Source organism: Lytechinus pictus, chromosome 3, assembly GCF_037042905.1.
Source record: "Lytechinus pictus isolate F3 Inbred chromosome 3, Lp3.0, whole genome shotgun sequence".
Lineage (NCBI taxonomy): Eukaryota > Metazoa > Echinodermata > Echinoidea > Temnopleuroida > Toxopneustidae > Lytechinus > Lytechinus pictus.
In genome coordinates this window covers 66,061,984-66,089,324 of record NC_087247.1, presented here as the reverse complement: position 1 = coordinate 66,089,324, position 27,341 = coordinate 66,061,984, and the positions used below count along the sequence as shown (strand labels likewise).

At 35.1% G+C, this 27,341-nt stretch overlaps 1 protein-coding gene across 20 annotated transcripts in view; it reads right to left on the bottom strand.

Annotated features, from left to right (window-relative positions):
* LOC129256800 (dynein axonemal heavy chain 3-like) overlaps positions 1-9,466 on the bottom strand; it is a 101,979-nt gene extending 92,513 nt beyond the window's left edge. For all 20 annotated transcript variants that reach the window (XM_064097606.1, XM_054894969.2, XM_054894971.2 and 17 more), the window contains exons 1-2: positions 8,757-9,466; positions 3,740-3,835 (exon numbers count right to left, since the gene is read on the bottom strand). In XM_064097606.1, coding sequence (XP_063953676.1) covers positions 3,740-3,835; positions 8,757-8,783 — 123 coding nt within the window. In that variant the 5' untranslated portion in view covers positions 8,784-9,466. The remainder of the gene's footprint in view (positions 1-3,739; positions 3,836-8,756) is intronic.
* Positions 9,467-27,341: the final 17,875 nt, after the last annotated feature.

Here is a 27,341-nt window from a genome sequence, read left to right as displayed (position 1 = left end):
CATTTTCTTCTTCATGATTTCTTGAAAGTATCTATTCACGGTATTCACCATATAATAAACAAGCTCTTGGGAAAAAATGATACAATTTAGTTTTATGTGCTTAAAAATCTTACAATGAGTAATAACAGGACCCCACTGAATAAAAAACATTTTTTAATGGTAATTTTGCCATCCAACGATAACTTCCATGGAATCCTTGATTTGTTTTGCTATTGAACATCATTTGATAACAAAGTAACCACAATTTTAATGCAATAAGTCAATTTTCATATCGCTTTTATATATAAAGTACAGGTAGTGCATCATTTCATTCATCTGGTTGATTCATTTATTTTCTCAGGAGCGATGTATTTAAAATTCCACACATTCAGAATTCACAATAGTACAGTGATAATGTAGAAGTTGTCATGTTGGTGCATGAACGCCCTTAGCAAAACATTTTTGTGCACCGCATCAGTGCAAAAACGTCCTTACACAATGCACTTTATGCGCGATGCAAAGGGTGCTTTTTCAGTGTGGTGTTACGGACATTCTAACACAGACACGACTAAGTAATGGAAATACATAAATAGGGAAAAGTTTTGTGTAGGATTTACAAGAGTAGAAAAACATCTGATCTGATCATAATTTTAAATTTTTGCTCTGTTTCCTTAGGTGTGAATTACAAATTGTGCGTTCAGGTCTTTTTCAATCTTGTTTTCTCAAAATCCTAAATTTATGAAGACTGAAATATTAATATGAGCATATGCCATAAATTCTGAAAAATACTCTAGGAGACATCCTTGATTTTAATAATAGCATAGCAACGAGCCTCACTATGAAAAAGGATTAAGTTATTCTATCCTGGTTGCCATGTAACAGGCACTCACACAAGATATAATAATTTTCAATAAAATTGGTGAAATCAGTACGATATTAACATGAAGGTTTCTTATTTATACCAGACTAATATACAAAACCATAATTTATTCCATTAACCTGCAGTAAGCAATGCAATTGATATAATGAAAGACAAAATATTTACTGAAAAATGTGTGATTCCAAGCATTAATAGTACAGTGTAGGACTTCATGCCCAGCCAACTTAAAAATTCAACAGGTGTACATATGTACACATAGGGAAATCTCACTCAAGATTTTTCTTTCTCAAGCTTTTTTTTTCCTGTAATATTTTCTTTAATTAAGGACGTTCAACTGAACAGTTAAGATGAAATCCATGTCATTTTCACCAAATTTTGCACAGAGTTACTTTAGCACCTAATTATACCAAATATATGCAAATATTAACATGGGTTCACCCATTTGCAAGGTCTCGAAAAATACGCAATAAAAATATTTTTTTAAACCCTGGCACGAGATCACAACATTGAGTGTAAACCTCGATTACTCAGTCAAAATCTATCTGAATTTCATCCAATTTTACAGTATACATTGTACAGTGTAGTTCAGAATTATATAAAGAATCTACTCATATTGCTATTCATTTTTTCTTTTTTTAGGTGAAAGGTGACAAAAACATATCTTAAAATCTTGAAATGTATATAACAAATTTAAATGCAGCACTTTATTCAAAACCCATGAAAATTTCAATAAAAAATCTAAGTTTTCAAAATTTTGGCAGGCGGCAACTTTGCCCTTGCCCCATCACCTGCATACAGCAATGATCGATGAGCAATGCAAATTGCTCCAGCTCAATGCTAGTGGTGAATTTTTATTCATAAGGTTATTATGCACACATTCAATATTTGAACAATCTCCTAGTTGTGTCACATAAGAGCATAAAGATAAATACTTTAAGTGAAAATGTACTTCAGCAAAGCATGCAAATTGAAACTTTGCACTTATACAGGCTGTAGCTTGAGTATTACATGTACCATAAGCCCACTTTTTTCATTTTAGATAATTTCTTGAGGCCTTCAAAAATTCTGAAATAAAAAAAACACCTAAAGCCCAACAATTTATAAAGAAATCAATTATCAAAGAATAAATTAAATATCAGGCAAGACAGGCAGTACATTCTACTGGATAGAAACAATAAACTGCAATATTTGTTTAACCAAACAAGTGGAACGCCTCTGGCAGTCTCGCCAGTATTGTACATGATTTGATATAGCAGCACTGCTGACTTTGAAAACAGCTAAATTATTGAATAATTTTCACAAAAGAAAACATTCATATAATAAAAAATACAATGTCCATTTACCCAAAATGACCTTTGACCATGATCATGTGACCTATTAAGATGTGTGGAAAACAACCATTCATACTTGATTACCCTTACATGTACATGTATGTCTATGTTTCATGAACTATGTAGATCCATAAACTTTCCATAAAGTTATGATGCCAATTCTACGAATACCCCAAACATAGCCAAAGTTCATTAACCTTAAATGACCTTTAATCTTGGTCATGTGACCTGAAATGCATACAGGATATTCAGGGATACTTGATTGCTCTAATGTCCAAGTTTCTGAACTACATGTAGATCCATAAAATTTCAAAGTTATGATGACAATTCCACAAATACCCCCAACATGGGCAAAGTTCATTGACCCTAAGTGACCTTTGACCTCGGTCATGTGACCTGAAACTCAGGCAGGATCTTCACTAATACTTGATTACTCCTATGTCTAAGTGTCATGAACTAGGTCCATATACTTTTTCAGTTATAGTTCAGATAGTTGGTTCAGATTTCAATGTTGCAACGCCGCCGTCAGAAAAGCGGCGCCTACTCACTCTGCTATGCAGGCGGGACAAAAAATAATAATGTCCTCTTTATCTTTATTGTCAATCTAATCGCTAAAATCTCTTTATTTGTTGCAGAATTGAGGTGTATGGAAATAAAAATGGCTATCAGGTTTTGGTCATAACAATTCAACCCTTTTTGATCTGATGTTCTTGAAAAGCTTCATAGAGCATTTTGTTGCATTTCCACAAGGTGTATTTCATTTTGCTCCAGGAAAATAAGTTTTCTATGCCCCCTTACAAGATATGATCGGGGGCCTGTCTTACAAAGAGTTGTGATTGATCCAATCAATCACAACTATGGACGGCCAGCAACATCAACATCTATTATGCATGTTTGTTCAAAATATTTTCTAGCTATGATGTTATATTCATGCATTCATTGTTTTATTGAAAATTCACTGCGCTTTGCTTTGTTTACGAAGCACATTGTGCAAATTTCCTATAGAAAAAACTATGACACTGAGGATTTCCATAGAGTTACGATTGATTGAATCAATCGTAACTCTTTGTAAGACAGGGCCCTGATCACACCAACTCTCTATGAAAGGCATGTACTATGTGCTGTGAATAGAGATGAAATTACAACAATCATCCTATGAAGTAACCAAAAAAAATGAATTGCAACTGCCTGCAGGCCCAAAGCATTGAAGACTGCACTACAATACACTACCCGGATACATTTTAACATGATTAATTTCAAATTGAACCACGGGAATCAATCTTAATGCCTGATGTTCTGGATTGATTACCACAAAATAGAATTACTCTATGATGTAAAATTGTGTATAATGTCACCCATACATGACAATTAATTCAAAAATTTGGAACTATTTGTATCCATACTCCTTTTCAAGATGATTTTCAAGCAATTTATCATTTGTTTTTCAAATAAAGGTCTGGCAAACTAAATCCCACAGATTCTAAAGTGTTCAAATAGATTATTTCTGGCATGTATATTTAATTTGAATAAATGATGCAGTATGAATTACCTGATGTGCACTGAGCGGAGGCAGGTGACTTATAACATTAGGCCGATACTGAAGTTCAAATTCATTGGGCTGGGCTGGGAAGTGCCTTGGTGTGATCTAAATGAAATATGAAATTAAATAGTGTTATTCCTAACATACAGTACCAATGGGATAGAAACCACACTAGATAGGTGGAAACAATTATCATCTAAAGAAAACATTTGGTACACTAATTATGACATACTGTACTAATCAGGGGAACATTATAGAACCTGCCTAAAGCTTTGGTATATGATTAAGGTCTAACATTCTAGTCTTACAAAAGTGTATGTAGGAACCATTTTATAGTTCTTGATGCTTCATCAACATTTGAATCAGGCAATTTGTCAAATGAAACATTCCGTCTTTTGAGCATCATTACTTTGTACATATTGTAGATGTAGACATTGTAGTAGCAAAAACTTTCAAACTTGACATGTAAATGTTAATCTAAATATTCTTTTATCTCATCTTTCACTTTAATAATATGATTTTCATATTGTGTATTCTTTCTTTCAATGAATAATGAATTTCAACCTTCAAAATGAATTAACTTAAACAAACATTAAACCAATAATATTGACTTCTTTTTATAAAACATTGGTAATGATTTGTGTAAACGAAGAAAAAAATGGTGAAAGTCAATGCTGAAAATGAGATCAGTACATACAGTATCTCAAATTGGCAATTTGATGAGTAGTATGTACATGTGTAGGGTCAGGACTACTCTCCCATTCTACCCAAACATCAAATTGCAGCTCAATGAAACATATCATACAAATCTGATGCAAAATAGCATTTTAAAGATTGCTTATTTTCACATACTGTAGATACAAGTAATATGCACATCCTGGTCAGAATGCATATGAGGAAGTTGATGGTGTCACCCATCCACTATTAACTTTGCCTTTTAGCTAAATGAAATGATGAAAATTATTTCTACCATATCTCTTAAAAAAAAAAACATGTGCACACATTGGTATCAATAATGCATAAAGCATCTGATGCAAAAAAAGAGCAATGTACATAAAGATGTCTTGGTCAAGGGCCGTGCCAGGAATTAACTCCAGACTTTCATGGTGTAGCCGGATGCCTTAGACCACTCAGCCAAGACACCCTCAAGGCATCTTGGAAAATCATGATCATAAATTTGTGTGGTCCATTGGAATCAATCAAACTAAATATTCATTATTGGGGGAATAATACATGACACTTTCTATATTGTTTGTTGAATTTTGTCCTAAATTTCACAGGTATCTACTTCTCTTCATTTTATTTCTTTTGATTTTAAACAACTTTCCATATGGTTAGGATTTCAATTCGATTCAATTTAATTTATTGACCATTAAAAAAACATCAAAATATTTACAGAAATGACATACATGTAATACAAGAAAAAATAATACAAAATATATCAAGTTACATAATGGTCTGGGGAGTGTTTCATCAACATTTTCATCCGACAAGTTGTCAGATCTGACATCTTTCTCTGATGTTGATTGGCTGAGAGGTACTGTTACTATGGTAACTGTCGGATAAAGTGGGACTTGTCGGATAAAACGTCCGACAAGTCCTTTCATGAAAAGCTCCCCAGGACCCCTAAGAAGCAAAACTGCTTATAGCCGGGGGCCCTACAAATACACAAATATCATAACAGGTAAAGAAAAAACATACACATATGCACCAACACACCATCACACAAGATAGAGTAGTTCTAAGTTAACAAGATGAAAAAGATTATACAATTACAGAGGGAGATTGGAGGGTTTTTTTTTTTAAGAATTGAACAAAAATGACTTTGATAATGCCTTGAATGCCTTGTAGGATGAATTCCCCATTACAATCATCTGAAGAAATTTCATTTGAAAATAATAGATTCATCCAAAATTTACTTCAAAATAATGGATGTATTTAATTTTCCCTTGGTTTAGTGTATACTGCATAAAACATATTCAATGTATTTAAATGACAGTAAAAAAAAAAGTCACACTGATACTGTAACATCAATAAAACTTGTACATGTACAACCATTCTTGGAGTAAAGATATTCTTTACATGAACACAGAGATGGGAATAAAATCAATAGGCGATTATAAAGCTGTAAAAAGGGGTTCCTTGTGATCAGCCCATTGTTTGATGGTAACTTGTTTAGGACAGGAATTGGGATTCCTCACTCAACCACATGTCTCAATTTATTGATTTTGTATTGATAACACAGTGAGATGTCTGTATTGAAGCATGTAACAGATAAACATTGACCAAAAATGCAATTTGCCATTTGAAAGTGCAATTTGCCATTTGAAAGTGCAATTTGCCATTTGAAAGTGCAATTTGCCATTTGAAAGTGCAATTTGCCATTTGAAAGTGCAATTTGCCATTTGAAAGTGCAAACACATAATATTGGACATAAACAGACTTTTCCTTACACATTGATCGACAGTGTACACGTATAAAGTGTGCCAACCTTTGATCTCATCCATCTTTTAAATCTTTACTTTTTATCAAATATCAATTGACACTCTTGCTTGACCAAGCGATATTTCATTGTCCTGCACTGTCTTTAATACAGAGATACAATCAATTAATACTTTTTTTGAATGAGTAGTCATCCTCAGCCTCTTGCAAAATTCATTTTTATTCAATCAAAACTTAAAAAAATTATAATACAAGACAGACCTGTCATGCTAAGGATGACTGCTCATTTGATGATCAAGGACATGTTTTCTTTACAACTTTTGTCATCTTGATGATACATGGTGTATGAAATTTTACCCCATACATTGACTTCCACATTGTACATGTTTGAAAAGAAGATTGTAATTTGAGCTTGTCTTTGATTTAGATTGACACAAAGTGTGATAGGTCAAGGTAAGAATGTGTCATTAACACTGTGAGAGTATAAAGGTGGGTGCATGAGAGGGTGTGTGAGCCTTTGGTGGTGTGCACAGGTGATTGTCTATGGTTGTGAGAGGGTGAATGTATGTTTGGGTGTATGTGTGGGTGTGGCTGATTTCAGTTATACTCTCCACACAGGTAATTTACAGATCTATCCACATTTTCATTTTCTTTAAGGACATTCCACAGTTAAAGTGAAATTTACTTGTCATTTTCACAAAACTTTGCACATAGATACTTTAACATTAGCACCTGAATATTCCAAATATGCAAAGATTCACATGGGTCCATGATTGATTTTTTGCTATATATAGTGCTTCAAAGTTCACCCAAATGGATGTTCTTAAGAACTGCACATACATTTTTAGTCCTCACGAGATCACTACAATAAGTTTGAACCTACTACTCAGTCAAAATCCATTAAAATTTTATCAAATTCTGCAATATACAAGTATTTAATAATTGTATCCATAAGATGGAAAAACTATTTACATGTGTAAATGTATTGCTATTTGTTTGCTCTTTTAAGTCTAACAGCACTGTCAGTTCTTAAAAAAAATGGTGTGAAAGATAACAAAAACCCAAACTAAAAAATGTTAAATTTTAATAATAATCTTGAAAAGTATGTACAATAAATGCTGCAATTTATTCAAAACCCATGTCATTTTCACCAAACTTTGCAAAATTGTAGAGGAAGGTATACCTACATGTAAGAGGTGCAAACATTAAAAAATAGGGGTACATGTGCTTCTTTTCAAACTGTCAGCAGTTTTATTAGAGCAAGTATTATTTTTTTAAACACAAAAATTGCGCTAAATGATATCTATGTGAGGAAAAGTCCAAACCACTCTACCATTTATTCAAACTCGGGGTCATATTCATTATACTTTACAGCACTGCAGAGTAAAGTATTTTGATATTGTAGAGGTACAGTATTGAAAAAAAATGGTCCATGGAATAATTAGTTTATTAGCTTCATAAAATAACACATTGGATCTGCAGTTAGAGTGCAGATAATGAGAAAAATCAGCTCATACTACAGCTGATTAATCACCTGTTCATCTGTTGTGACATCAGCACGCAGTGTGGAAAATATGCGCAGATCATGATGCGCACAAACATAACTGTGTCTGGAGAACATCCTTAAAAAAAAATCTTCAGCTAATCTCAACCATCTTCTAATCTATCCTGAATAGAGGCATTACAAATTTTGCTACTGTACAAAACAAATCCCAACTAAAATTTTGACAAATTAAAATGCAATTATGCAAATAGTGATAAATGAGACACACACAAAATCAATTATAATTGTAAATCTTGCCAGCTCTAAAGGTAGCTCAAGCTGAAGACCCCACCTCAAAGTATCAAGTGGACATGCATTTATAATATCATCTTACCCTAACAAATCTAAACTACATGTATAAAATCAAAATACATTGTTTCAACATCAATCATATTAAAAATAAATCTCAGAATTATCAATCAAAATCTGACCTTATGTCTTTTATGAATATCATTTCCATAAGATTTTTACAAGATCATTTGAACTAAAAACCAAATTATGAGAATAATGATTTTAATTACTCTATGAAGAGTACTATAGTATGTATTTTGATGTAAGTCAACTGAGCAAATTGAAGGAAATTCTTCAGAAACAAGAGTTGTACAGCCGTACAGGATTCTAATTTCTCAGAAATTTTATATGCAAAAACTCGCTTATAAAATTTATAATTTAATTTTTCAATTATTTAACTTTTTGTTCACATTTTCATTGACAATACCCAGTTGTTCATGTCACTATTCATTATGTCATTATTTTCTCTGCTATTTTTACAATTTTTTTGTCAGGGTGAGGGTGAACTTCCTCTTTAATAGAAATCATTCCTTGAAAATACTTCATGTAGTCTTTGTGTAATACTGTCCTATTTTCTTTATACATTTAATTCAGGGCCTACATGTTGTTCTTATAAACTAGTTTCCAATTTCTAGTGAATCTGTGTCATTTGAAATCAATCATTCACTCATTTGATTTTCATTCGTTCAACTGTAAAACAGAGACAAAACTGTTAACAAAATAGCAGTCAGTCGCATATTAACTTCTCACCTCTTTCATTTTAACGTTACTCCCCATATTACTTGTTCGTCAGGTTGGCTTGCTGCACACAAATATGGGAGTTTTATAAGATTTTCAGGCAAAATTGCTGTGATGTATATCGATGCTGGATTCCAAAGTCGGTTAATTATTATCAATCTAAGTGTCAGTTCCTCATGATTAACTTTCAAGTATTTAAACCAATATCCAAGAGTTGCAAAGCTAAGTCTAACGTTAGACTCTCAGTCAGCTCAGCTGGACAGCCAGCTTAAATCATTTTCGTCAAAGTAGTGACGTGAGTAGAAAGCGAGGCGAAGCAGCTTGAAGAATAAGCCCCGACCCCGTACCTAGCCCGTATACAAAGTACGAAGTACTCGTAGAAGCTCACGAAGAGCGTAGGGTTGCTGGGAGACAACCGAACTTTCGAAGCGATCTTATTGACTCAGAAACGGATTAAAAGGTTACGGTACATGAGCCATGGTTGGTCGTGCAGTGGTGGTACAGCCTTCACGAAAGGCAGCATTATCAAGAGTTTCTGCATCACCTTTCTCAATAAGACAGGGCTAACTAACTCCCATGCAAGCTAGTCCCGGAATAGACCAATGCTCCATGTCCAAACTTCGTTAGCGAAATAACAACAGGAAGTTTCGAGTCGCGTGAAAACATAAACGACGACACCGGCACCGTATTATATTACTAGTACCGGTACTGCAACAGGTGAATGGAAGCGGTATAGAGACACGCGAGTCCCTCGATATCCCAGCGGGGTCTCCCCCCCCCCCCCCCCGGCCCCTCGCGACCCCTCCATATAACTAGATGGCCGAGTGACCCCCCCCCCCTCCACCATTTTCTATTTAATATAAAATTAGATCTATAATTCTTTTGTTGTCCATAAAAGAATCAATCGGGAAAATCACACGGATTCCAGGCCCAGGCACGGAGAGCGGCCCTACCCACACCCCTTAAACTGGGCGTTGATTAATCCAAGCTAACTAACTTGGGAAAGTTAAAGCTTCGGTTCGAGCCCAAGCCACGTCTTTCGGATGTGACGTTAAAGGTCGGTCCCAGATGCAAATAGTCATATCTGACTGAAACACGTCTGACAAATTTAAATTGCTCTCGCACACACCTAATACCCGTTCTTGGGGCACAAAAAACTGAGAGAAAAAAAAGAAACAGAAGGAAGAGAAAAATAAAAAGAAGAATACAAATGAAAAGATGAAGACCGGGGGGGGGGGGGTCACTCTCCACATGGACTGCTACGCACCCGCGTCCGGAAAAAGCGTAGAAAAGGGTCCCGTTTCAGGCACTCGGGCGTCGTCGACGTCTTTGGCAAAAAGGGTTGCATTTCAGCACCATTCGCTGGTAAATCGCCTTTTAGGGTAGCCTTTTCTCTCTCTCTTCACGCCATTTAGGCATGGGTGGAAATCCCAGGGGGGACGTGTCCCCCCTACTCAAAATAGTAGGGGGGACTCAATATCAAATGTCCCCCCTACTATTTGTGGTCTTTTATGATGGTAAGAAATACATCATTCAAAATCGAAATAAAACATGTATTTTAGGACGAGATGACCTTACTTTTGGGATGATAACCTTTTTTTTTTTTTTTTTTTTTTTGGCTTGTCAAATTTATTTTCGTCGAAATGACCTTAAATTTGGGTAATTTGGGGTGATAACCTTCTTTTTTTTTTGCTTGTCAAATTCTCCAGCCCCTTGTCCCCCTACCTTTTAGGAGAGATTTCCGCCCATGCATTTAGGGTTGCTAATTTGGCTATGAAGATGACACCATTGAGGGGTGCAAATATGAATAGATCTACGCCATTTAGGGTTGCAATTTTGAGATTTGGGAGTAGACCTAAGCCATAAACACCATGAAAGGCGTGATTTTAAGGGATACAAAATCCTTGCACACGCCCGCCGCCGGCCAGCACATCACTTATAAGAAAATACCCCCGTACAGTAAAGTCTCTAGCTATAGTCTTACACTCGGCTCTATGTAGGCAGCACGCATATGGTTTAGGTCTACTCTATACCATTTTGTTTGATTCATACCGGGGATTCCTCTATTCACTAGCGTACCTACGGGGGGGGGCAGGGGGGGCAGTCTGCCCCATCTGGCGAGCCACAACCCATGCAAAGGACGTATCCCTGCCCCCCCTGACGAGCTTGAAAGACCTTTTTTGCCCCCTCCCCCTGACGAGCTTGAAGACCTTTATTGTCCCCCCTGACGAACTTGAAGACCCTTTTTTTTTTTGCTTGTCAAATTTTTTTTCTGGTACAAATGCCTTTATTTGTGATTGAAGACCTTTTTTTTTTTTTTTTTTTTTTTTTTTGCTTGTCAAATTTTTTGGCGGACGGTTTTGCCCCCCCTGTGGAAAATCCTAGGTACGCCACTGCCTCTATTGATTTGTTTTTTATTATCAATTAAAAAAAAGATACAGGTTTAATTAATGTTTGTATTTTTCAACACATTAACTGGTATGGCTTCCATTTTTCAAGTTTTGATGAAACTGGTGAAACGAATGGTAAGTGATGCATCATTCAGTCAAGGCAAGCAACATTTTTCACTTGCATTCAATAATTTAGGCTAAGAGGAGTGTCATTGAGAGTAAATTATGCCGGCCTTATACTTGCAATAACTTTTTTTTAAATGCCGAAAATTTATATACATGTTGTATGTAACATCAGTAATCAGTATGGTATCAAATTAATCAATTTCGATATGTTTACGCCAGTTAGTGTATCAAATTGGGGCTTATCCCTGTTATCGCCACTTAGGGTGGCTTTTCTCATGGGTTACGCCATTTAGGGTTGCAAATTTAGTAAATGTAGTTACGCCGTTTAGGGTGCATTTCTGAGGTTGCCGGACACGGGTGGGTAGCAGTCCATGTGGTGAGTGACCCCCCCCCCCCCCCCGGGATGAAGAAAAGTGAATAAATTATAAGGGCGGGAAAGAATTGGTAACTGATAGCAAAGCTTTTCTGGTATCTCATCAAAATAAATATTCAGCTCGTGCTTTCAACTTATACAATGCATTCATGGGTCGAGATACGGCATCATTGAAACGAGGATTATTAAGGAGTTAGGTCTAATGATTAGACCTAAATGTTTTGAAGTCCACCCCTGAGGAAAATGCTCAACGTGAATGGTGATAAAACCTTTTTTGTTGATGTTTGTTCATTTATTTTTATTTATTTTTGTCCAATATTCTTGGGGAGGGAATTGGTAATTCCTCAATCCCGAAAAAAGCCTCATCAAGTCATTGTATTAAAATTTTCAGCTCACACTTCGTGACATCATTTTTTTAGGAGATGTGTTTTATTTTGGTTTTTTTTTCATGTAATGTGCCGTTTTCAGGTCAGTATATAGGCAACAAAATTTAGGTTGCATTTATTGGTTCAGTGATAAAGTATGCAAATATACGTATCCTGTTCATGAAAATTAACTCAAACACTGCTTATGAACTTTTGCAGGTCAGTAGATAAAAAAAAATCAGCTCGCGCTTCGCGGAGGTATCATTTAGTTAGGTAATCCTGTTTATGAAATCAAACAGTGCTTGGACTGAACTGTTGTATGTCACAAATAAATTTATATATACTGTATCAAAGGAAAGCATATTTTCATGGGTTTGGCATACACTTTCGAAACTACAATGATTATGGCCTTCCGAAAATATTTTGATTATCCCTCAGGAACTGCATGGCCCTGCCGGTGTGGCGAGCATTTTTTTGTTTTGTTTCCCCCTCAATTTTTATCAGTCTATTATCTACTAAATTATTTTTGTGACTATCAGTCAGCCATGCATTCTCTGAATATGATGGGATAAGAAGAAACATGAAAATATTCAGATGATTTAAACAATTCACAAATCAGAACTTTTCTGGCAAAACTTAAAGAAGATAAACCATGGGGGTAATGTAAAAGATTTGATGAAAGTGGTTCAAATTCTGACTGGAGATTACAATGATAGACGGGTGGTGAGACCCGTTGAGATGAGGTGGAAGAAGAGGAGCTTGTGGAAAGTGAAGAAGAAGGAAGAGAGAGGAGATAAGATTGGGGAATAATCCAAAAGGAATGAGATGTTAATATTACGCTATACGTATACGTTTTACCTCTTGTATATTTTTCGGGGTTTCTTTTTTTTTTTTTGGGGGGGGGGCTATGCTTAGTCTTGTTTTGCTTTGTTTTGTAATTATGTTATATATCAAAAGGTTTATATTTTGTTATGTTATTATTTGTCTTATACAATGTACTGGCCTCTTGGAAGACCAGCAGCAACAATTCAATAGTTGTAGCTGGAAATGGGCAACCATTCGCAATTCTACTTTATTTGTATATTTTCAATTTGTGATTAATATAGGCCTATGATACTTTTATGATACGAAAACAAAACAACAACCCCATCATAATCATTACCATCACCACCACAACCATTATCATCATCATCTTCATCAACATCATCACTGTTATACATAGGCGGATCCAGTGAGTCAAAGGGTTACGGCCCAGGGGCGTAACAGGGGTCGGTGGCCAGGGGGGGGGGGGGGCAAGAGCAAAAAATTTCCCGGTCATATCATGGAACAGGCAATGGCGTCATGAGGCAAAAATTTTGAGGGGGCGATATGATGTATCGGGGGTATTAAATGCGAGCGAGAGAAGCGAGCGATAAAAAAATATGACATTTTTATTACAAAAATCAAATTTTGTGATAGATTTTGACATAATGTTAAAAAGATAATATCATATTTCACTCTTCTCTCCTTTTTTTATACGCCACGGTGAACAGGATTTTTGTTATGATTGTGCGCATCAGGGCGAAGCTCTATATTTTCAAGGGGGCCCTGTATGGCGCGTGTGGCAAGAAGTAGCTTGATTGATTGATTGATTGATTGATTTTATTTGGCAAGTCACCATAACATATATACAGTAGCATTAAAACAACATGCTTGCACAGGATGACCCTCGAAAGCTTATTTCCAGTGGGGTCCTCGACATAAAGAATTAAGATAATAAAATGGTATAATTATACTATTTACATATTAAAAAAATGAAGAAAAAATCAGAATTTACTATTACCAATAAATAAGATATATAGATAATATATACAAGAATATAACGAAGAAGAAGAAAAGAAGGAGAAGAAGGAGGAGGAATAGAAGAAGTAAGGGGGAGGAGAAGGAGGAGAGGGAGACGGAAGAAAAGGATGAGGAAGAAAAATAATAAGAAGAACAACAAGCAAAAACGGCGACAACAATAACAACACGAAGAGGAGAATAGAAGGAAGAGATAAAAGAAATAGAAAGAATAGACGAAAGGACATATCGAAGCTTCAATCAAACTATGTAAAATAAATAATAATACCTGGCAGAGAAGAGAAAAGAACGTGGTCAGTATTCAGGCTAAATCAACCGTATAATATATCATTTGCATCTTTTTCTTTGACTCTTAAGTGAAAGATATTCTTTCAATTTCCTCTTAAAACGCAAAACGTTTCCTATTTCCTCTATATCATTGGGAAGGGAATTCCAATGTTTTATAGCATTGTAATAAAAGGGGTTACCAATACTACCTACACTTTCTGGTAAGCAAAAGTTGAAATGGCTGTTTCTTGTATTATAGTTATGTAATTCGGTAACTAGATTAAAGTTTGATCCAATGTAATGATTCGATCTATTGTGATAGACTTTATGCACGTGAAGCAAAATAAGCTGTTTTGATCTTAGTATAAGTCCCGAGCGAGATAAAAAAAATCACATTTTCATGAGAATCTAACATGAAAATAGATTTTTACGTGATATTCAGAAAAATATATTACACTTTTCGTTTGCTTTTCTTTCTTTCCTCCTTTTTCGTGTTTGGTTGGAGAACTTTTGGGGGCCATTGTCCAAACTCATCTATACAACAGTGCTATGTGGGTGGGGTCCGGGGCGGAGCCCCGGAACCTCTTGATATTAAAGCCATTTTAAACCTTACAGATGGCCACTAATTTTAATCAAATATGGCTTTTACACAACACATAAATTCAATGCAGTTGTGTACCGTAATCATCCAAATATTTTGAGGGGGCACACCTTCGCAAATGTGGGGAAATTTGTAAAATGTCGCCAGCGAGCGAAGCGAGCCAAAAAGAAAAATGGCCTTTTGAAATGAAATTCTAATTATGTGATAGATTTTTACATCATAGCAAATATCATGTCATATATAATTTTTTTTCATTCATCTCATTTCGCTGCCTCCTTTATTTTCTTTTATTTCCCCTTGGCTGTGGAACCACCCCCCCCCCGGTACGCCATTGCTTCAACGTAAAGCTTAATGCAGGAAGAGTCCATACAGGGGCCCGTTATAGAGCCCTTTGAATGTTACAGATGAAGAGCCCCACTGCACGGGGTCTTGGACATAGCCCCCGGTAGCTTTGGAGAATTGGCAAGTCTATGATCGACTTTCATGCAACATTATGCTATATACCATCCATCTTTCTTCCCGCTCGTTATCTTCAATCCTCGGCAGCCCGGTAGTGTTATCTTGTCCCTTTTCTTTATTTTCCAATTAGATTTTGGCTCATTCCATTCTACCTAATTCATTTCTCGATTTTGTTTGCCTTTTTGTCATCTTTAATTTATTTCCATGTCTTACCAATCATGCTAATGTATTTGTATATCGGGAAGAAGAATTGTTCTTTCTCACATGTTCTTCTTTCCTTCCTTTTCCCGTTTTTTTCTTTTTATGTCTTTTATTAGTTTTCTTTTCCCTTTCCCTTTAATTTGTCCCCCTTTTCTCCTTTCCTTTCCCTTTCTTTCTTTCTCCCATTTTTTTTTATTTTTTCCCGTTTTTTTAATTTTCCCGGTGAACTCCGCCAGGGGGGCAGCTTGCCCCCCTGCCCCCCCCCCGCCTGTTACGCCACTGTTACGGCCCCCCTATTGGCGGTGAAAAAAAGGAAACATGAAGGAAGGAAAAAAAAGAAAAATAGAGAGGGGAAAAGAAGAAAAATATAAGAGGAGGAAGAAAAGTGAATGAAACAAAGGGGAGGGGAATATATTTTTTTTCTCAATAATATCAGGTTATATAATTAGCTCGCGCTTCGCGCTTGCATTGCATTGAGTGAGATAACAATCTGGTCACTCGGAGGATATATTAAAACAAGGGGCTTGTATCCTATTTTCAAGTCAATTTGGACATTTTATTTGGCTCGCTATTCGAGTTTGGATGAATAAAACATTGTATTAGATGGGTTCCATGACAATTGCTCCGGAGACAATTGCTCCGATGGAAAATCCACACGTTAAGCCAAACATAAAGTCTATGCTCTAACACTAAATATACCTTAATTTTTATCTTTACATTATTCTGAATCAAAAACTCTACTATAACCCTATGCCCTCTGAGATATTAAAGGGATGATCCGGGCTGAAAATATTCATATCTAAATAAATAGAGTAAAATTCACAAAGCAAAATACTTAAAAATTTCATCAAAATCGGATAACAAATAACGAAGTTATTGAATTTTAAAGTTTATAAAAACAAATTGTGAAAAACAGTTATATGCACATCGTCATGAATATTCATTAGGTGGACTGATGATGTCACATCCCCACTTTCTTTTTTTCTTATGTTATTACATGAAATCATAAATGTTTCATTTTTTCACACTTGTGTAAATGATGTGTCTCCGTTATGATGAAATAATTTGCGGTAATAAATAACTAATGCCCTTATATAGTCAGTTGTCAATCCAATTTTTCAGTTCTTGGTAGATAAATTTTGAATTAACCTAATATGATGAAATAACCTAATATAATAAAATACAAAAGAACAAGTGGGGAAATGACATCATCAGCCCACCTAAAGAATATTCATGACGACATGCCAAGAACTGTTTCACCGGAATAATGCAAATCTTCAAAATTCAATAACTTTGTTATTTGTCATCCGATTTTGATCAAATTTTCAACATTTTGCTTTATGAATTTTACTCTATTTATTGAGAGATAAATATATCCAGCTTGGACCATCCCTTTAACCCTAACTAGGCCAGGCTTTTTTGGCTGTTCTGTGGCCGGGGGGGGGGGTTGATTCAACCCCCCCCCCCCCCCTGAGATCTCGGCCGCCGATCGCGCGAGCGCCGCAAACATTTGCACGCTGGTAGTGTGCGATGTAATCTACAAGGCCGCTGTATGGTAAAATTTTCCAAAATAATGAGATTTTATTTTATATGAATTAATTATGCTAATTTATGTATAAATCATACTTTTTGCTCTAATTCACTAAATAAAGCTCCTAGAATGCCAATTTTTTGTACAAATATTCCTTGTAGCATTCTTAACAATGGCAATTTAAAAAAACTTCGGTTTGGAAATCAATTTCTTATGTATTTTATTGTTTTATGTATTTCTTTGTTTTTCAACCTTTTGTTTTTCTTTGTTTTTTTCTTTAGATTTATTGCACAACCTTTTTTGAAGCATAATTATGCTAAAATCAATTGCTTTCAGCTGTTTAAAATAAAAATAATCATATCTTTATGAATAACATGAGAAAACTCAATTCGCATTGACTTTGTACACAAAATCACGTTTTGGAACAATTTTTGGTCTGACATGCACTTACAAAATGTTGCGTAATTTCGGAAGCGCGTACACGGGCGTCGTAAATTTGGTCTCAAAAGATGCGCAAGACTTAAAAGTATAAACTCTGCGAGTGGTGCGGTCAAAAAATTTTGCGCGGCGGAATGATCGCAGAAAATGTTGAGGGGGGGGTTGATTCAACCCCCCCCCCGGCCATTTTAGGGTTAAGACCGGATCAAATGTCGTGTCACCTTAGATGTCCATCTTGTTCAAGATTACAAAAAGTGCTTAGAATGTCTGGAGAATGTCCCGTTCGGTCTAAATCGAAAAAGAAACTCAGCTCGCGCTCATGGCCCTGGGATGCAGGGGTGCTGGGGATGCTTCAGCACCCCGAAGATTTTCCTGGAGGTGCTATGTACGTATATTATTCTCTATGTGGGCAGCACGCCCTAGAATTCTGAAAGGTGTGACAAAATGGAGAGATGTAACAAAAATGACCTTCATCTTTGTAGTGCATGTAGTGAAACCTTATTTTTGGGTCAAATATATATATATATATATATATATATATATATGTTCTCTTCCTCCATTTCTTTCACAAAATATTTAAATAAAAGAGTTGCCAAAGCTGTTGTACATGTATAATTTCACACATTTGTATACTTTCTCCCATACGTGTACCGCATCAAAGCAATAGCTTTGATCCAGCTGAGGCATGGCGGCTTGTCATTGTTCTAAACCCACCTACACCCGACAAAGGAAATTATAATTGGTATAGTGTAGAAAATCTGTCTATCTGACGGTCAATCGGATCGGGGTCGCCCTAGCCACTAAGCCGTCTCTGTGGTCTAGTGGTTAAGGCACCGGCGTTCAAAGCTTGGGGCCCGGGTTCGATTCCCGGCAGAGACATTTTTCGGCATCACCAATTTTTCCAAAGGGTGGATAGCTATGGGGGACCTTGATTTAAGCTACGCCTACCATGGTTCTCTTCATCCATTTCTTTCACAATATATATATATATATATATATATATATATATATATATACATGTATATATATTATATATGATTGATTCCTGGTGTTTTCTGATAAGTTCTATTCCTACGATTTCAATGTCATCTGTGGAATGAATCATACTCAAACGAGAATCATATTGGATTCTGAAACTTGAGACAGTCTTGTTCCAAACGGCATCAATGTACAAGAATAAATATTTTCTAATTAACCTCAATCGTGTGTCGCATTTAATCACACAAAGTTTAGAAAATGCCGTAAAAATAAAATCGTAGATTTTAATAGGAGCATAGCTCTCAAAAATGAAATAAGGAGGTTAAGTCACACTCTTCGTCAGTGCCATGCATGATGTGACAAAAAAAGAATTCAAAATCCGTTTCTGAAACAGTCTTGAAAAACACGTCTGTTCATGGGCATACGGATTGTGAAACTAACCTTTCAAAGAAATCAATGCGCTGAAGATGGAGGAAGCGCACTATATATAGATTGATTCCTACATGGTGTTTTCTGATAAGTTCTATTCCTACGATTTCAATGTCATCTGTGGAATGAATCATACTCAAACGAGAATCATATTGGATTCTGAAACTTAAGACACTTGTTCCAAACGGCATCAATGTAGAAGAATAAATATTTTCTAATTAACCTCAATCGTGTGTCACATTTTTACATCAGTGTCACTAATTAAATGATATCAATTTATGATACTTTTTCTTTTGTATCTGCTTTCTTGGTAACACATGCAAGCTTGAGAAGTGGGACCTTTGATTACTTGTCATTTATTATGAGAATTATTAACAATTTTATTTCTAATCATTACTCAATTTGATTTCAAATTTTATATCGTTTCATAGAGTTTTAATTACTTTTTACCAAAATGTTCGTAAGAAACACTATTTTCTTCATCATCCTCCAGTTTACAATATCTATTTAATGAATATTCATGTTCATTGTGACATAATATGCGCATTACCAATGTGCTATAGCAACCAAAGTTTTCATTTGGCAATTTGTGACGTCACTTTCATTAAGAACGAGATAGAATCTGATAGGCATCCTACTTTACTGCCACAATATTGTCTGTATTTATAGGTATGCCTTATTCATTTAAAGAATTATTCTTTTAATCGAATTAATTATTTGTTATTCATTCATTAGTTGATTTATTAATTAATTTCTCTGTCTAATGAGATTATGGAATAATTATATTCTACTTGATGATAATTCATTGATGTGCATTAATTTGTTATTATAAGCCAAACTTGGATGTTGTATCCCCTTGTATTTTTCAGACCGCTTCTGACGAAGTCTTAATAAAGACGAAAGTTAAAGCTAACAATTCTTTCCTGCATGCGTCATCTTTTGAGTTGACCTCATCTCATCATGTTTCATACTCACACCTCAAGAGCGTTGGGTACACGTATATATATATATATATATATATATATATATATATATATATATATATCAAAGCAATAGCTTTGATCCAGATGATGCATGGCGGCTTGTCATTGTTCAAAACTCATATACACCCGACAAAGGAAATTTGATTGGTGGTGTAAAAAATCTGTTTATCTGACGGTCAATCGGATTGGGGTCGCCATATCAACTAACCCGTCTTTGTGATCAAGTGGTTATAAGGCACCGGCGTTCAAAGCTGGGGGCCCGGGTTCGATCCCCGGCAGAGACATTTTTTCGGCATCACCAATTTTTCCAAAGGGCAGATAGCTCTGGGAACTTTGATTTAAGCTACGCCTACCATTGTTCTCTTCATTCTTTCAGAAAAAAGAGTCGCCAAAGCTGTTGTACATGTATATATACTTTCTCACATATGGTCAGGTTTGAACAGGGGCGGCGATCGGGGGGGGGGGGGGGCGGGGTCACAGTGCTCCCTACTTTTTGAAGGACTGAAAAAGTGCCCTTTTTCACGCAAGAAAAATGCCCCCTCACGAACATGTTCTGTACCCCTTTCACCTGAGAAGGACCCATTTTATGTGTTAACGAGTTCCCCTTTAGAACAAAAAAAAACAAAATTCTAATTTTTATAATTACTACTTATGAAGGAAAAAAAAATTGTAACAATCATATGTGCGTTAAGTTTCATGAGTTATGTGAGTGGGGTAGATAAGCAGTGGCATACAGATGGGGGGGGGGCTTGGGGTCTCCCCCTCCCAATTTTTCACGACCAAGGAAACAAGAGAAAGGAAAGAAAAAGAAAGAGGAATGGGTAAAATATAATATTATTTTCTGAATATCATGTCAAAATCTATCACAAAATTTGATTTTCATTATAAACATGTCAAATTTTTGCTCGCTTCGCTCGCTCACAACTTCTTATAAATTTACATAATACGTCATATCTAGCCGCCTCAAAGTTTGGCTCATTACTCCACTGTAAATAAGTCATTTGTTTTAAGATAGTGCCCCTTTCGAAAAACAACGTGCCCTTTTTCCCTGTGCCCCCCTTTCAAATTCGTTCCGCCGCCCCTGGGTTTGAATACATGAAATATCTAAAATTTTAAGCTTGCTTTGCGCTTGCAAACTGATCTTGTTTTCTTAAAACTTCAATCTTTAGCACTACCCCCTGCATGAAAAAGAAAAAAAAACCCAACACGAAAACAAACACCAGCTTTTAGCGGCCAACCGGGGGAGATATACCTGAAAATATCACCCCCCCCCCCTCCCCATCGGCGAAAGCTCAATCCACCCCTGTGTCATCAAATTCCTTTATCTTTCAACCCTTGTCTTCTTAGTCCGATTGTGGCAATATTTATGTTTTTAAAGAAGAAAGATCGTAACAAGCTCGTGACCGTAAATTGTATATAGCGCCATCTTTTGTTTGAAACATTATATTCAAGGACTTCGTAATTAAAAACTACATTAAAGGTCAAGTCCACCTCAGAAAAATGTTGATTTGAATCAATAGAGAAAAATCAGACAAGCACAATGCTGAAAATTTCATCAAAATCGGATGTAAAATAAGAAAGTTATGACATTTCAAAGTTTCGCTTATTTTTAACAAGATAGTTATATGAACGAGCCAGTTACATCCAAATGAGAGAGTCGATGATGTCACTCACTCACTATTTCTTTTGTTTTTTATTGTTTGAATTATACAATATTTCAATTTTTGCGAATTTGACGATTAGGACCTCCTTGCCTGTAGCATAAAATGTTCAAATAATGGAATTCCACGTGTTCAGGGAGGAATGAAACTTCATTTCACATGACAATGATGAGAAAATCAAAATATTTCATATTTCATATAGTAAAATACAAAAGAAATAGTGAGTGAGTGATGTCATCAGTTCCCTCATTTGCATACCGACCAGGATGTGCATATAACTATTTTGTGAAATTAAGCGAAATTTTAAAATGTCATAACTTTCTTATTATACATGCGATTTTGATGAAATTTTCAGTGTTATACTTGTTGGATTTTTCTCTTTTTATTCCAATCAACTTTATGTTGGGGTGGACTTGTCCTTTAATAATAATAATAATAATAATAACAATTCATTTACCGAGGGTAGCCACACGGGCGTAAATCCGGGGGGGGGGTGGGGGGATGGCATGTACAATCATCCCCCACTTTCAGTCAAGATAGAAAAAAAAAATTATCATCAAAATAGTTAATACTACTGTTAATGTGTGGATTCATCTTTAAATGCTATCAAAGTGCTTAAAGGGATGGTCCGGGCTGAAAATACGTAATCTAAATAAATAGAGTAAAATCCACAAAGCAATATGCTGAAAATTCATTAAAATCGATTAACAGATAATGAAGTTATTGAACTTTCAAGTTTGTCAATATTTTGGGAAAACAGTTATATGCTCATCGTCACGAATATTCATTAGGTGGGCTGATGATGTCACACAACCTCACTTTCCCTTTTCTAATGTTATTACATGAAATCATCATCCCTTTAAATTGGCCTACTTTTGCATTAAAAAATTGCAAAATTTCTCACGTGGTCACTCCGCTCCCGCGCTCAATCGATTCTTACAAGAATTTGGTCGTGACAAATCACTACGTTTAACTTATAGCAAATGTTATCCACTGCATCATGGGAGTTTAGTTATAAAGTCCATTTATGAATATGTGATTCCAATTACTTTTAAATATGATTACAACTTATCATAACGAATCAAAATATCCTTTAAATACACTCTCGTGAATATGGGGAGGGGGGGGGGGTCATTTGGTATCTCTAATATGGAAGCGGGGGATTTTGTTAAAAAATATTTGACCTATAATACCGTATTTTTCAAGTTAAGTGTGCGATGAGTCACTGAATGCCGTTAATGAAACACTAATCTTTGCTCAAAATATCAAATGTTGCATCATCTCCCAATATAATCTTAAATATTATTAGAAATCTTTCCTTTTCATAATAATATTTCATTGTGATATTTTTATACCACTTTTTTTTTAAAGTTTATATTGTGGCCTGTGATGGCTTATGATCATTTTTCACCGGGCATTTTCATAATTTATGGCACCCTTATTCCCGATAAGGCGATAATCTTGATCCTATTTTTGTTTTCATTCTCATCTCACTTTAACCAGTGAGCTAATGAGTTTTCATGGAACAAAACTCGACTATTTTAATCTTTATTTGCTCTTTTTATATTTCTTGTTCACATTCTTCTAAAGTTTACGTTATTTATAATACCCTTATCATCATCATTTTAAACGACAGAAGCAACTTTTTTAAGGCTTGCTAACTACGCTCACCGCCGCAATTTCTCCCATAATTATACTTCTTGACAGACAAATTGGTTATCATTCTGTCTTTCAACTATAAAAAATGTGCTCGCTCGCACTTGGATACTTACTGTAATTCAGTAGTTTGCGTCACAACGAATACAATCTAGCCATCGAAAAAAAGACACCTTTATAGACCTTCAAGCTAGTGAAGACTTGTATTATCCACGCAGTTACATACCCCTGTATGATATAGCCCGTGATGTGATAATAACATATGCCTACCACTTAAAGGCCAAGTCCACTCCAGAAAAATGTTAATTTGAATAAAAAGAGAAAAATCAAACAAGCATTATGCTGAAAATTTCATCAAAATCGGATGTAAAATAAGAAAGTTATGACATTTTAGAGTTTCGCTTATTTTTCACAAAACAGTGATTTGCAAATGGACAGTAGATGATGTCCTCACTCACTATTTCTTTTGTTTTTTATTGTTTGAATTATACAATATTTCATTTTTTACAAATTTGATAATAAGGACCAACTTGATTGAACCATATATATTAAACAATGCTAATTGCACATCTTCAGGGAGGAATTAATCAATGTTTCACACGACAACAGGGAGAAAATTGGAATATTTCATATTTCACATAATAAAATACAAAAGAAATAGTGAGTGACTGATGTCATCAGTCTCCTCATTTGCATACGGACAAGGATGCGAATATACTGTTTTGTGAATTTAAGCGAAACTTTAAAATGTCATAACTTTGTTATTTTTCATCTGATTTTGATGAAATTTTCAGTGTTGTGCTTGCTGGATTTTTCTCTTTTTATTCAAATCAACTTTTTGTTGGGGTGGACTTGTCCTTTAAAGGTCAAGTCCACCTCAGAAAAATGTTGATTTGAATCAATAGAGAAAAATCAGACAAGCATAATGCTGAAAATGATCAAAATCAGATGTGAAATAAGAAAGTTATGTCATTTAAAAGTTTCGCTTATTTTTCACAGTAGATATAGACTGTTAGAAAATTAATCCTTAATATAAAAGAAGTTCCTGCAGCAGAGTCTCGAGAACATCTGTAATCTTACCAGATTGCGTAAAATCTTACATTATATCATGTAAAATTACAGGAAATAGATATTTGGTGTATGGAACATTACAAATTTCCTTAAAGGTCAAGTCCACCCCAGAAAAATGTTGATTTGAATCAATAGAGAAAAATCAAACAAGCATAATGCTGAAAATTTCATCAAAATCGGATGTAAAATAAGAAAGTTATGACATTTTAAAGTTTCGCTTATTTTTCACAAAACAGTGATATGCACAACTCAGTGACATGCAAATGAGAGAGTCGATGATGTCCATCACTTACTATTTCTTTTGTTTTTTATTGTTTGAATTATACAATATTTCAGTTTTTACCAATATGACATTAAGGACCAACTTAACTGAACCATAAGATGTTATAACAATGGTAATACCACATGTTCAGGGAGGAATACAACTTTGTCTCACAGGACAATGAGGAGAAAATTAGAACAAATCATATTTCATATAATAAAATACAAAAGAAATAGTGAGTGCAGTGGTGTCATCAGTCCCCTCATTTGCATACTGACCAGGATGTGCATAATTATAACTGTTTTGTGAAATTAAGCGAAACTTAAAAATATCATAACTTTCCTATTTTGACATCCGATTTTGATGAAATTTTCGGTGTTATGCTTGTACGATTTTTCTCTTATTATTCAAATCAACTTTTTGTTGGGGTGGACCTGTCCTTTAAATAAAACACTATTTTTTCACTTTTCAAACAGACCTGTTCTGTTAAATTGTAGAATGAATTTACAGAATGATTCTGTTATTGCTTTCTGTAAAATCTTGTTTTTTTAATGTAAAATCAGGTTTTTTTTAACAGTGTATGCACAATATAGTCACATATTACAAATGAGAGAATCGATGATTCCCCTCACTCACTATTTCTTTTGTTTTTTATTATTTGAATATTATATAATATCTAAATTTTTACAGATTTTGACGATGAGGTCCAACTTGACTGAACCATAAAATGTTAAACAATGGTAATTCCACAAGTTCAGGGAGATATAAAAAAAATTCACAGGACAATGAGGAGAAAATTAGAATATTTCATATAATAAAATATAAAAGAAATAGTGAGTGAGTGATGTCATCAGTTCCCTCATATTTTGCATACCGACTGGGATGTGCATTAATGTTTTGTAGAATTAAGCGAAACTTAAGTGTCATAACTTTCTTATTTCACATCCGATTTTGATGAAATTTTCAATTATTACTTTTGTTTGATTTTTTCTTTTTATTCAAATCAACTTTTGTTGGGTGGACTTGCCCTTTGAGGTTTTGGGGCATCATTCTTTCTTCCATCTATTGAAAATTTGCTCGCTCGCTATGCTCAATCGCCGCATTATCCAATAATCGCACCCACTAGCGTACCTACGGGGGGGCAGGGGGCACTCTGCCCACCCTGACGACCCACAAACCATACAAAAGACATATACCTGCCCCCCCTGACGAGCTTAACAGACCTTTATTCCCCCCCTCCCCTGATGAGCTTGAAGACCTTTTATTTTTTTATTTATTTTTATTTTTTTGCTTGTCAATTTTTTTTCTGGTACGAAAACCGTTATTTTGTTATTGAAGACCTTTTTTTTTTTTTTTTTTTTTTTTTTTTTTTTTTTTTTTTGCTTGTCAATTTTTTTTCTGGTACGAAAACCGTTATTTTGTTAGTTATTGAAGACCTTTTTTTTTTTTTTTTTTTTTTTTTGCTTGTCAAATTTTTTGGCGGCCGATTTTGCCTCCCCTGTCACTGTGGAAAATCCTAGGTACGCCACTGATCGCACCTCATAAAAGACGATTTGGGTCACCAGGTCTTTCAATACTGAAAATTTGCTCGCTCGCATTAAAATATTAAAGCCATTGAAAAAGAAATCGTGAAAGGTCTTTTACTGAAATATTCAAGATTATGTAAAATTTTTAATTTTCAGGTCAATATATTGCTTTCACCCCCACTGCTCGGACCGGATTTTTACGCCAGTACAGTGCATGGGTAGCCACTTCAGTTAAGAAACTAAATCGAGCAAGGCAAAGGTCTCATATTTAGAAGTCTTTGGTAATTATGACTCGGCCGAGGATCGAACCCACGACCTCCCGTTCATGAGGCGGACGCTCTAGCACTGAGCCGCCATGCCAGCCCGGTGGCATTTTAAAATAATAAAATGAATGTTCAAATAAAAAGAAGATAATCCCAGCAAAAAGTTGATTTGAGTGAGAAAGAAAAAAAACCTAAAATAGCATAAAGCTGGTAATTTCATCAAAATCGGATGACAAATAAACAAGTTGAGAAGCAAGTCCATGCACCCCGACCAAAATTTGAAAAAAAACTCAAAAGAAAATCACAGGCTTAACGCTGAGAAATTAAGTTCATCAAAATTAGATGTAAAATAAAGCAGTTTTGACATTACGAAGTTTCATGTTAATTTCACAAAACAGTGAATATGAAAATCCTGGTCGGTTTGAAAAAGAGGAAACCGACGATTATTATCACCTATTTTTGTATATCATTATGAAATATTTTGATTTCTACTCTTTGTAATAAAACAAAGTTTCTATATTTTCATAAATACAATGGAAATAGTGAGTGATAGATTGGCATCGTTGACTCTTCGATCTTATAAGGGGAGGAAGAACACATGAGAGGGAGAGAGGGGAGATCTCGTTTGTATTACTGTTTTGCATATTAACCATTTTGTGACTTAATATGCGAAACTTTACAATATTATAAAATACATATTTTACACCCTATTTCGATAATGTTTGGCATTATGCTTGTTTATTTAGTCATTTTAAAAATTGAAATTACCTTTTCTTAGTGGACCGTGCATGCTCTTGTATTTGTGTAAACGCAAGCTCAAGTTCTGATAGAGTAAACGTCACTGAGCAAACGCTGAAAATCTCTAACAAAATAATGAAGTTCTTAATATTAATTATTGAGCAGTATTTTTTTGTTGTGAAAACCCTCTTCTCCTAATTCTCCTCCTCCTTTTCTTCTTCTTTTTCTTCTTCTTCTTTCTTCTTCTCCAAGCTTCTTAATGACCGAGTTTGGGTGTTCCGATTTACTTGGGGCTAACACTTAGGCTAACATCAATGTTTTGTCAGAGCATATAGGTCCATGGTCAGAGAGACTAAATTTCCATTTCAAAGGGAGGGGGGGGGGGGGGGTAGAAAAGTGGGTCTTGCACGATCGCATCTCGAGACCAAGCTCCGGGCACA